Consider the following 15054-nt stretch of genomic DNA (forward strand, 5'->3'; position numbering starts at 1 on the left):
AATGGTGTAGTTCTTTAATCACTATTGAGAGTAGGCTCCTATTTTTGTACATTTATTAGCCATTTCTATTTCCTCTTCTGTGAATTTTCCATTTTTGTACAGATTGATCATTCTTCCTTTTGTATGTGTTCTTTATATATTAGTGATGTTAATCTTTTTCTATTGTATGTTGCATGTATTTTTCAAGTCTGTCATTTTTAAAAGATTTTATTTATTTGGGGGAGAGAGAGAGAGAGAGTGAGCGCACAAGGTGGGGGCAGAAGGAGAGGGAGAAGCAGACTCCCCGCTGAGCAGGGAGCCTGATAAGGGACTCGATACCCAGACCCTGAGATCGTGACCTGAGCTGAAGGCAGACACTTAACTGAGCCACCCAAGCTCCCCAAGTCTGTCATTTTTTATTTTAACATTATGGTGGCTTTCACCATAGTAATTTCAAACTTTTATATAGTTCATTAACCTTATTTATAGTTCTCAGATTTGTGACTTGCCTGGAAGGCCTTTCTCCCATCTGAAAATAGCAAAATACTCCTCTGTATTTTCTTGTAGTATTTTTTATCTTTCCTGCACACATACATACACACACTCCACTTAGGTCTTTGGATCTTTAATCATTTGGAAATATGTTTTTGTGGTAAGATACATGGTCTGATTTCCTTTTCTGAAAATAGATGCCATATTGTTTGGACACCATTGGCTGATGGCCCCTTGATTTGAAATGCTGTGGTAATTGTAAGTACAGGCTTGATGTGAACCATTCATCTGTAACATTGATCTCCTTGCTTTAGTCTTGTTCCTAGAACCCCAGGGTCTTAAGTATTGTCACTCTCTTACACATTTGCTTATGTGGAAATGCAAGTCCTCTCACACTATTCTTTTTGGAAATTTTACTGGCTGTTCTTATGCATTTGCTCTTTCATATGAGCTTAGTTTCAACTTATCAGGTTTCAGAACACAACAGTATATCCCACTGGGGTTTTATTGGGTTTGCATTGAACTCAAAGAATTTTTAAGTGGCAGTTGACAGCATCGTAATGTTTAGACTAGATCCCCTGGTCCATGTTTGGTCATGGCTCTTCTTTTTGCTGCCACCATCCGAGCCACTGTCCCTTCTACACTGAGCTTCAGAAGCAGCCCATCAAGTGTCTCCTTGTGACCACTGGCCCCTCTGATCCCTCTTCACACCGGGCCAGGGCTTTATGTCAGGTGTTCCCTGGACTTGAGAATATTCCCTTTCCAGCCCCTCTTCCTTCAGTAATTTCTCCTCATCTGTGGGTCTTTTCTCAGTTGTCATTTCCTCAAGGAAACCTTACCAACTAGGCAGAATTTCCTTCCCACAGTTGCCTTTCCCTTCCTTATCCCTTCTTCTGAGTCCAGTTGTCATTCCGCATTTGCTCTGAGTTCTCTGAGCACAGGGCTGCGTGTGCCGTTCCCTTGTGTGGTCCCTCTGCCCTCACCAGAGCAGGTGCTCCTTAGTGCCAGTGAGCTTGGTTTTTTCCTCTGCGTCTTCATGTCTTTAAGTAAAACCTTCACAGTTTGCTTTCCATGGTTGTGTCTGTTTTTTGTTAAGCTTATGTCTATAACATTTCCGATTTGTTTTGTTGCTGGTGGGGAAAAGCTGTTGATGTTTGAACATTCTTGTATCTGCCCTGAACTCAGCCCTCATTGCTGCCTGTCTTGTTGGCTTCCTCCTCAGGCTGGTTGGGTACTGGTTAGGTGCAGCCCCAGCCTCACCTCTGACCCTAACAGCCTGCAGAGGAAGCAAGAGATTGTTGCCCCCAAAAGATTTCTCAAGAGCAGGGAGGGGCTTTCTCCTCAGCAGACCCCAGCTCATTTGCTCTCTTCTGTGGCTCAGACAGCGTCCCAGGCTCATTGCGGAGTCCCTCCCCGGTGAGGGCGGGGCTCAGCTTTGCACAGCCAATCAGTTCCAACTTCCCCCGGGCTGACTCCCCTCATTACCGGGGCTGCCGGGAGGTGGGGTGGGGGTTGTCACTTTGTACAACTGGGATTCTGCTAGAGAGGTGGAGGGGCAAACAGGCCCGGGGTGAAAGTCTACACTGGACATCCAACAGAATGGTCCTATGACTTTCCCATCAACCCAGTTGAACGCTTTGATAAAACTAGAAGATGTCCTGACTTGGAGCCATTCTTTTATTCCTGGAGTAAATCGTGTGTACCAGTCTTTGAACCTCTGGTTGTGTTTGATCTGCGAGGATTTTGTTTTGGACCTTTTGTCCATATTCATGAATGAGATTTGTCTGTGTTACGGGAAGCCCTTTTAGTAATGGGAGTTAACAGAGTGGAAAGATTCTGAGATGCAAAGGTCACTTAGTTCCTGGGTCACCTAGCCTCGCTGAGCCTGCTCCTCATTGACAGGGTGGGGACAGCCCTGATGGACTCGGGCTGCCGTGAGGAGCAGATAGTACCCATGAAAGCAACTGGTTAATGCTAACGTGACGCAGACTCAGAACTCTGTCCCACACGTACACAAGGCACCGTGTTTGTGAGTTTCTTCCATGAGGAGACAGGTTTGGAGAATGCTAACAACGGAGATTTCGCTCAGCTTTCTTCATCTAAACCATCATCAGAAAACCAGCCTTGTGCAGGAGGAGAGGCCCTGGGAACATGACGGTAAACATTACATTATTGGTGTTCGGATATTAGGTTCCTGCTTTTCATAATATCCTCGGGGTGCGGGGGAAGATTCGGTATTTTCTGAGATTCTGCTGTAAAGTGCAAGTTATTGCTGGTACCGTCACCCAATTATTCTGTACTTATTTTACTTAGACTGTAGTAATTGGAAAAAGATTAGATGTCAGGACTTTGTATTTTGTTGATTATATTACCAGAGCCTCTTTAATCTTTTCTTTTATTCCTAATATTAATCATGAGCTCCTAGCTGTTAGGAGAAGAGCCTGATGGTGGATTCCTAACTTAAAGAAATAATTACTTCAGTTTCAGTGGGATTGACTGAGTATTGATACACCTGCAAATTGAAACGTGTTCTCTCGCCGTTTGGGGCATGTGGCTGTGACACGGGGAGACACAGAAGTTCCGACGGACCTCGGGGGCCGCCCCCTCAGTCCCTGCCGTGCCCTCTCCTGCCCTCGGCAGCTCCACACCCGCTGGTTCCGGGCCCTTGTGCCCCTGGCCGGCCCTGCCCTCTGTGACCTCCCCACCCGTGGGTATTCGTGGATGCTGCAGCGATTGTAGTAGTCTACCTTGAATAACGTGGCTACCCCCTTGAGCAGTGCTCTGTGAACACAAGCTTATCTCTGTGACATGATCTCTGTCAAAAGCAGTCCTGAGCAAAGCACCTCATATTCGTAAGCAGTGAATGGTGAGAGGGAGATAGGATGCAGGAAAGAAGGGAGCACCGGGGGGGTGGCGGAAGTGGGGACAGGTGTTGGTGGGACTGAGGGAGGGAAGGAGGGGGCGTGTGGAGGAGGCCTCTACTGCTCCAGGGAGGAAGGTGTGTGGTGCCCCACCTGTCCCAGGGTGGCTCTGGGGACACTTGCCATGCATTTAGTAAACGTGCACTCTGTGTGGCTTAAATGTAGACACTTAGCTCTGCCGGAGTGGAGGTCACTCAGCGTCTCTCGTATATTGAGAACAATCAGTATCTGAAATCTTTCTCACTTAGGTTCACTCTGGTTTCATTTATGGAGCCCCCCTCCCCTCCAGGAACACTTACGAAATAGGTCAAAGCCCTGTGGGGAGTTCGCTGTTTGTAAACCCTGTTTTCTTTGTCTCTTTGTTGTCAACAGAGGAATTACGGAAGTTGAGCTGGTCCGGAATCCCTAAGCCGGTTCGTCCAATGACCTGGAAGCTGCTCTCAGTAAGTCTTGGGGGGGCCTGGTCACCAGCGCGGCCTGGCCCAGAGTCTGGCCCCGAGTGTGGCCTGGAGTGTGGCCCGGAGTGTGGCCCATCAGCCGTGGCCAGGCACGCGCCCTGTCTTTGTGGCAGTGATCTGGGCCTTGGCCTGAGCTAAGGTGACATTTTCCATCTTTTGCTTCATTTCAAGCTTGGTTTGACAAGGCTGGCAGAAAATGAGGATGAGTAATTATTTATGACAGCTGTATTCTTTTCCTGTGGTTTTATTATTCTAGAAATCTTTGTAATATTTTCAAACCTGTGATAGAGAAAGGATCCATCATGGAGGACTATTTCAATTCTTAGGAATCCATCACAGCGAAATACGTTTGACCATTTTTTTTTTTTTAATGTACTTTACTAGTGATGTAAGGGGGAGAAAGTGATTCTAAAAGTATCTGTGTTTCTTTGATGGAGGGTGGGGTTCTGGTGCCTCACCCCTGGTTCTAAACTGCCCAACTGTGGAGGCTGCTGGAGAAGATGAGGTGGGCGGGGTGGAGTGGCCATCAGCACTCTCTCTGGTGCTTCACTCCGGTTAATATCTGAAGTGAGCTTGGCCCTGCTGAAAACTTTGGAGTCATTTATTTATTTATTTTTTTTTAAAGATTTTATTTATTTATTTGAGAGAGAGAGAGAGAGAGAGCACATGAGAGGGGGGGAGGGTCAGAGGGAGAAGCAGACCCCCCGCTGAGCAGGGAGCCCGATGCGGGACTCGATCCTGGGACTCCAGGATCATGACCTGAGCCGAAGGCAGTCGCTTAACCAGCTGAGCCACCCAGGCGCCCTGGAGTCATTTATAGACAGCTTTCTTCTCTTTCCCTTTTTAAATTATCTTTGGAGTTAAATCAGTAGGGAACTCTAAGTGTTTACTCTAAATTGGGTCTGACATTCAGTATTTAAAAGACTCTTCTTGCTAATGAGTCTTAATAAATTTGCAGCTTAGTACCTCGTAATCCGAAATGCAGATGCCGCTCTCAACAGTGAATATTTATTGATTAAATATTCTCTTGCAATTAAAATTAGACCTGCTACAATTGCTTATGTTTCTGTTTTGTGTCTGTTATTTTAAGCATTTGTGTCTACTTTTCCAAATGTCCTATACAATAGGTTACAAGCTTTTTAGATTGAACTGTAGGAAGTTTTGAGGATAATATGTTTAAGACTTTATAGTGAGATTTTATATTTATTAAGGTTGTGCTGCTTCTGGGTAGAAAGCCTTCATGAATGATTTTGTCCCATTCCTTTCCTTTGGTTCTCGGTTTGTGTGCATTGTAGCTGAGCTACCCTGTGTGTGATGCCCAGTGGCTGGCTGGGCAGGCGTGCGACCTGGGATTCAGTGGGCATGGAGCAGAAGGGGGAGGAGATAGATGCTCCACTTTGTTGGTTTGAATGGGAGGGAGGGTGTAGGTGGGTAGAGTCTGTAACCGGGAATGTTGGGAATACAAGGGAAAGAATATCTGGGCATCTCAGATACATGTATTTGTGTAACTCGTTAACTGACTGCAGGGACCCCTTGCCCGGAGACAGAGATGAAGCAGATCCTAGTCCTCCCTGTTAGGAGGGGCTGGGTCAGGTCAGGGCTGCAGCACAGTCTGGGATCACACACAGTGGGATGTGTGGGACGCAGGCGGGAAGGACGGGCAGCCGCAGAGCAGGGCCACGTGTGCCAGGCTGGGCTTCCCTTTCCCAGGGTCTGCAGGTGCTGCAAGGTGGGAGGCTGGGCACTGGGAAGGACAGAGATGAACTTGGCAGTTCTGGACCTCTTCAGGCTTGGGTTGACGGATGAGTTAAAAAAAAGTGTTGGGGTCAGTGAGCAAAGCCTGTCTTTCCAAAGTGGCGGAGGGTGGGGGCACCAAGAAAGGGAGGGGCGGTTCCAGGGCAGTGCAGACTCCTGTGGATGGCAGGCCAGGCTTCTTGGTGAAGGTGGGGTGTTTCTGGAGCATCTTGAAGGATGTGTCAGTGTCCTTGGGTCGGGGAGACGGGGAGGGCGTACGGCCTATGGGATGCAGCTCGGTTTGGACGAGCAGGAGCCAAGGTGAGCTGGCTCCCTAGGAATGGCGGGCAGACTGCTTGGATTAGGGAGGGGGTGGCTGGGGACCAGGAGCAGGCCACGATGTGAAGGACTTCAGTGAGGGGTGAGGAGGCTGTTTCTGGAGCGGGAAAGCCGGGAGCCTCTTGAACGGTCTTTTGGTTGGTGCCTTCATTTATTTGATCAGTATTTCTCCAGCACTTTCTGTATCTCTGGCTCTGTGTTTGGCACTGGGAGATAAGAAGGGAGAAGAACCAAGTCGCTGTCCCTCATGCGGCCTGCAGAAAGAGAGGGGGTCCCTGCCTTCCTCTCTCTGCCCCAGGACAGACTGGGGTCTCACCATGGGAAGGAGCCCACTCTCTCAGAAGTCTGGGCCCCAGGGCACTGCTCACCCTGTGTCTCTACCTGTACCTTTTTGCTTGTTTCACAGCATCTATTGAGTGCTTGCTGTGTGCAACGCCGTGCACATGCATGGGATTCCTGCAGAAGTGGTGATCTCTGAAGGCAGGGTTGCAAGAACAGATAGGCCGGTATCGCGACCAGGGTCTGGCACCAGCAGGAAGAATGTGCTGTGCTGCTCTAGGGGCCTGTCAGAAGGAGGAGGCGGGCAGCCAAGACAGGGAAGACTGGGCAGGGGAGGAGGGCCTGGAGGCTGTAGGGGCAGGTGGGTGGGACTCAGGCTGCTGGAGGAGGAAACTGGGTGGTACTTTGGCGCTGTGCTCACTCATCATTCAGGGCACATGTGCTCATCATGCCTTTGCCATGTTCTGGGCCCGTGCTGGCGAGCAGTGATGTCATCCCAGCCTTCAAGTGTCCCCAGACAGCCCGGGGAGACAGGCCCATGCACATCCTGTATGCCCGGGGGGGAAGGATGGGCTCTGGGCATCCAGGGGCAGGGAACCCACCAGGTTGAGGGGTGCTAGTCAAACGTGGGCATGGACGGGGGGAAGGAGGTCAGAATGGTGGGGACCATCATTTCCTATCCCCTAAACGCTGACCCAGGAGCTACCTTAGGAGTCTCTCCTTCTCTCCTCCTTACTGTAATGGAAGATTTGGGGAGCACCGTGAAGGATGCCAATCACTCATTTCTGATGCGGCGAGTGTTTCCCACGCGTCTGCCCTTTGCAAGTCCTAGGTCACAAAAGACTCTTGGAAAATGGTGGGGGAGAAAACCCGGCAGGCACTTCAGGGTCATGGGCAGGAGAAGGGTCCCCCAAGTTTAGGCCACCTCTCAGTCACTCTGAATCCGAGGCTTCATGTTCCACTCTCCTGGGAAGCTTTTGTAGATCTTGGTGTCTGGGCCCACAAAGCCAATTGGAGCCTTGGGGTAAACTGAGGCATCAGGGTTTGTACCAATTGCAGCCTGCCCCAGGCTGGGCAGGGGTGGGGGCGGGGGCAGCAATGACATGGTGGCTTTGGGCTTTGGGCTGCCCTCTTGACCTCTTGGGTGCACGTTAGTGGTACCGGGGAGCTGGGGAACTGCCAATCTCTGGGGTCCCCAGGGATTCTCACGTGTGCCCAGGGTGGAGGCAGCTGCTCTAGGATGTGTGGGTTCCACGTGGGACAGGGCAGGGCATGCACGGACCAGCTGGGAGAGAGGACCCACTGAAGGCAGTATAGCTGGGCCCGGGTGCCTGGGCTTGACCGACAGCGTGCTGTCCCAGAGGCTCAGCCGAGCGGGTGGGGTGGGGTGGCTGGGCCCAGCTCTTTGCTTCCGGACCCTGAACCCAGGACCGAGGAGAATCTGTCATTTGTCCGGTTGAAAAAGACAACTGAAGCTGCACTTGAATATGAATCTACTTCAAGACCTGGCAAACTAATGGCTTTTTCCCCCAATCTGTTCATGATTTGTCATTAATGTGATCCCGGTGGTCTGTTGAAGAGCACTATTCTTAATGGATGAGTAGGAAATGCTCCTTTAATGAAGAAAGATGGGAAACTTGGCTCCTGTCATTTACAGAGGACTAACATATACTCTAGTCCAGAACATATCGTTAAACCACCATTAATGCGATTTAACATTTAAATTCCCTGTAAGCACGGCAGTAACTTTTTAAAAATGAGCACTGTAGAAAATTATATTTTTGGCTCATTTTTTAAAAACTACTTCAGAAACATTGAACAATAATTAAACACGTAACATTTGTGCTGGTGAGCAGAATGGTTAAGAGTGATCAGTGAGGTGTTGGCATCACCCTTTTTTCTCATGGCATGTCAAGGTAGGATCGCACGTGAACCCGCAGGAGGGAGCCACTGGATGCGTGTGTCATGGGGACAATTTTGATATAAGTATATGCAGGTATTATTGTTTTACATTTATGATTAGTGTTTTTATAGCATGCTAATACAGCAATTAAGTTTTCTGTAGTTCTGTCATTTAAAATTCATTGCATACTTGAATATGTTTCGTTTGCATAATTTCCAGTCTGGCTTAATTATCTGAAGGCCCCAACTTGCACATGTGTTTTCCTTTAGGGATGGGAGTATCAGGAGTGTGTGGGGGGGTGCTTTTTATTGCCTCTGTTCCTGTTATGACATCCTGGCCTTTTAGAATTTCTCTTTTAATAAGTGAAGTTAAAATCTGGGAGTGGGGAGAAGGTGTGAGTCCTCGTTCACGGTCACTAAGACGCCTGTGGTGTTACCGCGTGTGACGGATGGAAGGCCGCCCACACCGTTCCCTGGCTCATACCCCTCGTTGCCCCACTGCCCTGGATGGAAGGCCAGCTCTGGCCTGGCCCACAGGGCCCCCCACCGGCCGCTGCACACACGTCCCCGCTTCTCACCTGCCACGTGCTCTGGCCTTGCTGAGCGGCAGCCTGGACACGCTGCCCGGTGCGCTCGACGCAGGCGTGTGACCTTTCTCGGGGCGTCTGCTCTGCTTCTCCCTCTGCAGCCCTGTGTTCTCCAACACCAGGGCTGACTCCAAACCAGTCCAAAGCCGGCCCAGAACCGCGTGCTGATACTTGTCGCGCAGTAGCTCAGACCTCTTCCTCCCTGGGCCCCCAGGGCTGGGGCCCTCTGGGGTATGGTGGTCCTGCTGCACAGCACAGCATCATTCATTCGTTCGGCAAGTCTGCACTGAGTATCCGTGGTGTGCCCCGCGGGACAATGAACGTGGGGGGCTTGTGGGGGCGGAGATAGCCTGAGCACAGGGCAAGACCTCCTGCCCTGCTGGAGCTCGGAGCTCCAGGTCTAGTGGGCGGAGGCAGGGTGAGCCAAGTCCCCGCATCTGACCGGCTCTGAGAAGCACCTGGAGTGGGGGGGAGATGCTGAGGTCAGAGTGGTGACTCGGAGGAGGGAGTGCAGGTGTCTTGGGGAGTGTGCGCTCCAGGCTGGTGCATGCTTGGAAGAGACGTGAGTTGATTGCAGGGCCTGTCCCCGCGGGTTGCAGTGCAGGGAGCTGAGCTCCAGGGATGATGCACACAAGCCATGGCAACAAGTAGTTCGTCTGCTCCAGTGCCGCGGGGGCGGGGGAGGCGCTCAGAAGACAGTGTGCTTGTGGGAAGGCCGCCGCGGCCCTCGTGCGCAGGCTGGAGGAGATCAGAGGCCAGCCCTGCTGCCGAGGTCATGGGCCGCTCGGCCTCCGTGGCCTGGGGGCTCAGGTGGCTCTGTGTCAGCTGCCCCGCTCCGCCTGCTGGTGCCCACCCGCCTGCTGAGCCCTGTGTGCAGGCGGGAGTCCCGGCCCAGGAACGGGCATTCAGAGAGAGGTCCTGAACCGGGGAGCCAGAGGGGCTGGCAGCAGAGCGGGGAGGGCGTCCGCCTCTGGGCAGGGGCATGATTACAAGCCTTGGCAGCTTCCGGAGCTCAGTGTGAGGCTGCGTGCAGGGTGCTGAGCCCAGGGTGCGAGGGTGCGAGGGCCTGGGGGCCTGGGACACACGCAGAGCTCAGCGAACAGGGTGTGTGTGTGTAGATGACTCCATAGGGCGGGGACTTGTTCCCTGAGTTTCTGTGACTTGAGCCAGGTGCCCCTGAAGAGGGCCGGCTGCAGTGTGCCCTCCGGCCCCATAACCCTGGGCTCGAAAGGAAACCCCGAGGCTTTTCCTCTTCTGCAAATGCAAGAACAACCGCATGTCCACCGAGGATTCAAGGCAGTGCCGTGTGTAGCCAAGTGCCCGCGAGCAGCCTGCTTGCTCAGCCTGCGGCTGTGGCAACCTCAGGACCAGTACTCGTCTTTTTCCAGGAGATGACGGGGACTGGCAGTTGGCAGTAAGGTCAGATGGTTGTGGTGGATCCTGGTGGTTCCCGAACCGGTGGTCTGTGAAGGCGTCTCCGACGTGATGAAGCAGCGTCAGGGCTCACAGCCCCGGGAGTGGTCGGCCCCCCAGCAGGGGCAGGGCTGTGTGGGGCGATGCCCGGCGTACTCCGGCTGGTGCTGGCTGCAGAGGCTGGATCGTGGGGGTGCTGGCCCCACGCAACACTGCTTCACCACGGTGGGGAGCTGGGCGTGGCTTTAAAGTGAAATGTGTAGGCACGGGGTGTTGGATAAAGGAAATTTTCTTACAAAGGAATGAGAAAGACTAATCATAAAAGATTAATAAAAGGGGCTCTATTAAAGTTAGGAACTTGTCTTCATCAAAAGACATCATTAATGGGGAGAAAAGGCAAGGCAAGGGGGGAGGAGGAGACGCTCACAGAGGACTCACATGCAGACGATAGAATAGACACGTACAGTTGAGCACGGGCAAGGCGGGGGTGACCTCGCGGAAACTGGGCAACACTTGTACACGCATTGAGCAGCTGAGGACACGCAACGAACGGCACCTGTCAGTCTTCTGGGAAATGCAGATTAAAGCCACCGTCTAACAGAGACCTCGCAGGCCCACTGGGATGGCTGAGGTGAAGATGGACAGCACCAAGTGTTAGCAAGGATGTGGAACAGTGGGTGCTTGTGACTGCTTTCACTCTGGAAAATTCTGCAGGAGGTCTGTGAAAGGGAGGTGCAGCCAGGGGTCCCCCTCCTCGGTACATACCTGACGAGATGCATACCACGTGCCACAAAGGACAGGAACAGGAGTGTTTATAACAGAGAGCAGTGGCAACCCAAATGTCTGTCCACAGGATGGATTTTGTACGTGGGAACACGTGACGATGAAAATCAGTGACTCTTAACATGTTACAAGAATGAACGACTTTTTCAAATGTAATGTTTAAGCAGCCAGACAGAAAAAATGATTCCATTTATGTAAAGTTCAGAAATAGGCACAATTTACCCCAGTGTTAGCAGTCAGGGATCTAGCTCTAGGAAGGAGGTGAAGGACAGTGATTGGGAGGCTCCCGAGGGACCTGGAGATGGGGTCAGTTCGTGGTAATTCCGCACACATTTTGGGTGAGTGTATGCACACACACATTCTGTTTCAATACGTGTTTATTAAGAAGAAGCTTAACTCGTATGACCCAAGTGAGTTAAAGCAAATGTGTGCGAGAGTGTAATTGATAACGGAATAGATGCTCATGGAAACACCTTCCGAAAAGAAAGGGAACAGAGGCACTCACACAACAGAAAAGCTGTGGCTGGATTCAGGCCCACCTCATCGTCAAGGCTGGCGACCCTCTGAGCTCAGTGCTCCTTCCGCTCGGCTCTTCACGGTGCACCTGCATCCCGTGGTTCTCCCACGTGGTCGCAGGGTGGCTGCCACAGCTCCAGTCTCTGCACATCCTCTTTTATTGGTATTATTATTAAAAGACTTATTTACTTATTAGAGAGAGAGAGCACGAGCATGTGTACACAAGCAGGAGGGGCAGAGGAAGAGAGAGAGAATCTCAAGCAGACTCCCTGCTGAGTGCAGAGCCCGATGAGGGACTCGATCCCAGGACCCTGAGATCATGACCTGAGCCGAAATCAAGAGTCAGGTGCTCAACCAACTGAGCCACCCAGGCGCCCCGGATGTGGGGGAATTTTAAAAGGCAGAAAGTAACATATAGGATATATTTGTTCAGCCATTCACTTTCTTGCTCATACATAAATTCACTTAATAAAAATTTGACTGCCACGTGGCTAGCACACTGAGGGGCTGGTTCTGATGGAGTCTCTTGCCAGGTGCTGCTGGAGCTCGGCGTGGCCAGGCCGCTTCGGGTGTCAGGCTGAGCCTCCTGAAGAAGAGTTATCATCAAAGAGACGCTTGAGGGATGAGCAGGAGGTAGCCAGGTCAAGCTTTAAAACATCTAGGGAAGAAACAAGGAGGGAATCTTTTTTATATAGAACAGAAGAAGCACTAAATATAAAAGAAAAACTTTACAAGTTGGATATCATGGAAATTGAAAACTCCTGCTATTTGAGACAAAAAGGCCACAGATTAGTAGGAGAATATAATCGTAATATGTATATTATGTATCTAGATACAAAAATTCTGTCTAGAATAGAGAACCATAAAACTCACTAGAAGGACAAACAACTGGATTTTAAAAATGGGCAAAAGATTTGAACAGACACTTCACCAAAGAAGAGAAGCAGTGGCAGATGGGTGCGTGAGATGTTCCTCATTCATTTAGAGCCACTCAGTAGAATGGCTGATTGTTTTTTGAAGATTTTTTTTTAAAGAGATCTTATTTATTTATTTATTTATTTTTATTTTTTAAAGATTTTATTTATTTATTTGACAGAGAGAGAGCGAGAGCAGGAACACAAGCAGGGGGAGTGGGAGAGAGAGAAGCAGGCTTCCCGCCGAGGAGGGAGCCCGATGCGGGGCTCGATCCCAGGACCCTGGGACCATGACCTGAGCCGAAGGCAGATGCTTAACGACTGAGCTACCCAGGTGCCCTAAAGAGATCTTTTTAAAAGATTTTATTATTATTATTTTTTTAATTTTTTAATTTTTATTTTTTTTAAAGATTTTATTTATTTATTTGACAGAGACACAGCGAGAGAGGGAACACAAGCAGGGGGAGTGGGAGAGGGAGAAGCAGGCTTCCCGTGGAGCAGGGAGCCCGATGCGGGGCTCGATCCCAGGACCCTGGGATTATGACCTGAGCCGAAGGCAGATGCTTAACGACTGAGCCACCCAGGCGCCCCTATGTTTTATTTTTTACATTTTTTTGGGTAAAAGAGTCTTGCCTTTTTTTTCCCCCAAATTTTTAAATTCTAGTTAGTTAACATATAGTGTAATATTGGTTTTGGGAATAGAATTTAGTGTTTTATCATTTACATACAACACCCAGTGCGCATCCCAGCAAGTGCCCTCCCTCATCCCCATCCCCCATCTAGCCCATCCCCCACTCTCCTCCCTCCATCAGCCCTGTTTGTTCTCTATTGTTAAGAGTCTCTCTCTCTCTCTCTTTTTTTAAAGATTTTATTTGAGAGAGAAAGAGAGAGAGCACAAGCAAGGGGAGGGGCAGAGGAAGAGGGAGAAGCAGGCTCCCGCTGAGCAGGGAGCCGGATGCGGGGTTCGATCCCAGGACTCCGGGATCATGACCTGAGCTGAAGGCAGATGCTTCACTGACTGAGCCACCCAGGCACCCCTGTTAAGTGTCTCTTATGGTTTGCTTCCCTCTTTTTTTCCCCCTTCCCATGTGTTCATCTGTTTTGTTTCCTGTTAGAAACATATTCCACATATAACTGAAATCATATGGTATTTGTCTATAAAGATTTTATTTTATTTTTTAAAGTAATCTCTACACCCAACATGGGGCTTGAACTGACAACCCCGAGATCAAGAGATGCATGCTCCCCCGACTGACCCAGCCAAGTACCCCCAGGACGGCTGATATTTGAAGGACAATACTAAGTGTCAGGGAAGGTGTGGAGCATTTGAGATTCTCATACGCTGCTAGTTGGAATGTGAAACCGTACGATCACTCTGGGGAAGGTCTGGCAGTTTCTTAGGAAGCGAAACATGCACCTGCACAGTGAGCCAGTAAGTCCATCCCTAGGTGTGGAACCATGAGAAATCAAAGTGCATAGCCATAAAACCCTCGTACAAGAATATTTATAACAAGCTTTATTCATAATAGCCCCGAACTAGCACCAGCCCCGATGGTCAGCAACCAGGACATGGCCCGGCAAAGTGCCCCATCCGTACCGTGGAATACTGCTCCCTAAGCCAAGGAAGTAACTGCTGGCTCACACTTCAGTTCAGATAAATCACAAAGACCGTGAGGCTGAGTGAAAACCACGTGTGGGTCCCCAAATGATTCCATGAAGTTCTAGGCCAGGCCTCAGTGCTCCCCGGTGAGGGGGTGAGCGGGTCCCCGGGCTCTCCGGTTGCGAGTGTGGGGAGGGACTGCTGTGGGCACAGGGAGGGTTTTGGGGTGATAGAAATGCTCTGCCACTTCACTGGGGTAGCGGTTACACAGCTGTGTACCCCCATCCAGGGTCATGGAACTGTTGACTTAGAAGGGGCACATTTTATATGGGATAGGTCAGTGTTGATTTAAAAGGAGAAACAAAGAAATAAAAAGCATGTAAAACACCAAGCAGTGTGGCCCTGAGTCTGGGCTCTTCATGACCACCCGGAGCGGCCCAGCCCTTCTGGGTTTGAGTTCACTTTATGTACTGGGGCTGCACTGCCAGGCGCCAGCGGTCTCTGCAGAGAGGGGAACGTTTGCCTAGGCGACAGTCTGTACATGTGTGCGTGTATGCGTATTACATGCACACGTACGCGTACAGGCCTCTGTTGTGTGTACATGTGAGCATGCACACGCACACGTACGTTCTGTTGTGGTCAGACCTGCAGACTTCTGAATCCTTTGAGGCACATGAGGCATTTAGAGAGCTGGGGGCTCCTCTCAGTCCTGCTCTGGAAGAGCACGAAGGACCAGCCTGCCAGAGGCTCCGGTCTTACTCCCACCCTGTGGCCGTGAGTCCCTTGTGGCGTGTCCGAGCCTCAGAGGCCAGCCAGCTGATTTCCTTGATGTCTGTTTCTGTTTTCACAACTCGTTATGCTCTCCCGTGTCCAGTTTCAGAATCCCATTTCAGAATGGTGAATCCAGCATTAACCATATACACTTTTTGTTTTTGTTCTTTTTCTCACACAGGGTTACCTTCCTGCCAATGTGGACCGAAGACCAGCCACTCTCCAGAGAAAACAGAAAGAATATTTTGCTTTTATTGAGCACTATTACGACTCTCGGAATGATGATGTTCACCAGGACACCTACAGGCAGGTGAGCTCCTCTCCCCTGTTTCATGTTATGTGAAGAACTTTAACTTGGTGATGATT

General features: G+C 50.4%; 1 protein-coding gene across 6 annotated transcripts in view; it reads left to right on the forward strand.

Annotated features, from left to right (window-relative positions):
- Positions 1-15054, forward strand: part of TBC1D22A (TBC1 domain family member 22A) — a 266974-nt gene that overhangs the window by 79050 nt on the left and 172870 nt on the right. For all 6 annotated transcript variants that reach the window (XM_081822666.1, XM_081822664.1, XM_081822669.1 and 3 more), the window contains 2 exons: positions 3765-3835; positions 14870-14998. In XM_081822666.1, the coding sequence (XP_081678792.1) occupies positions 3765-3835; positions 14870-14998 (200 nt within the window). The remainder of the gene's footprint in view (positions 1-3764; positions 3836-14869; positions 14999-15054) is intronic.

The sequence above is a fragment of the Leptonychotes weddellii genome, chromosome 5, assembly GCF_054177405.1.
Source record: "Leptonychotes weddellii isolate Sample4059 chromosome 5, ASM5417740v2, whole genome shotgun sequence".
Classification (NCBI taxonomy): domain Eukaryota; kingdom Metazoa; phylum Chordata; class Mammalia; order Carnivora; family Phocidae; genus Leptonychotes; species Leptonychotes weddellii.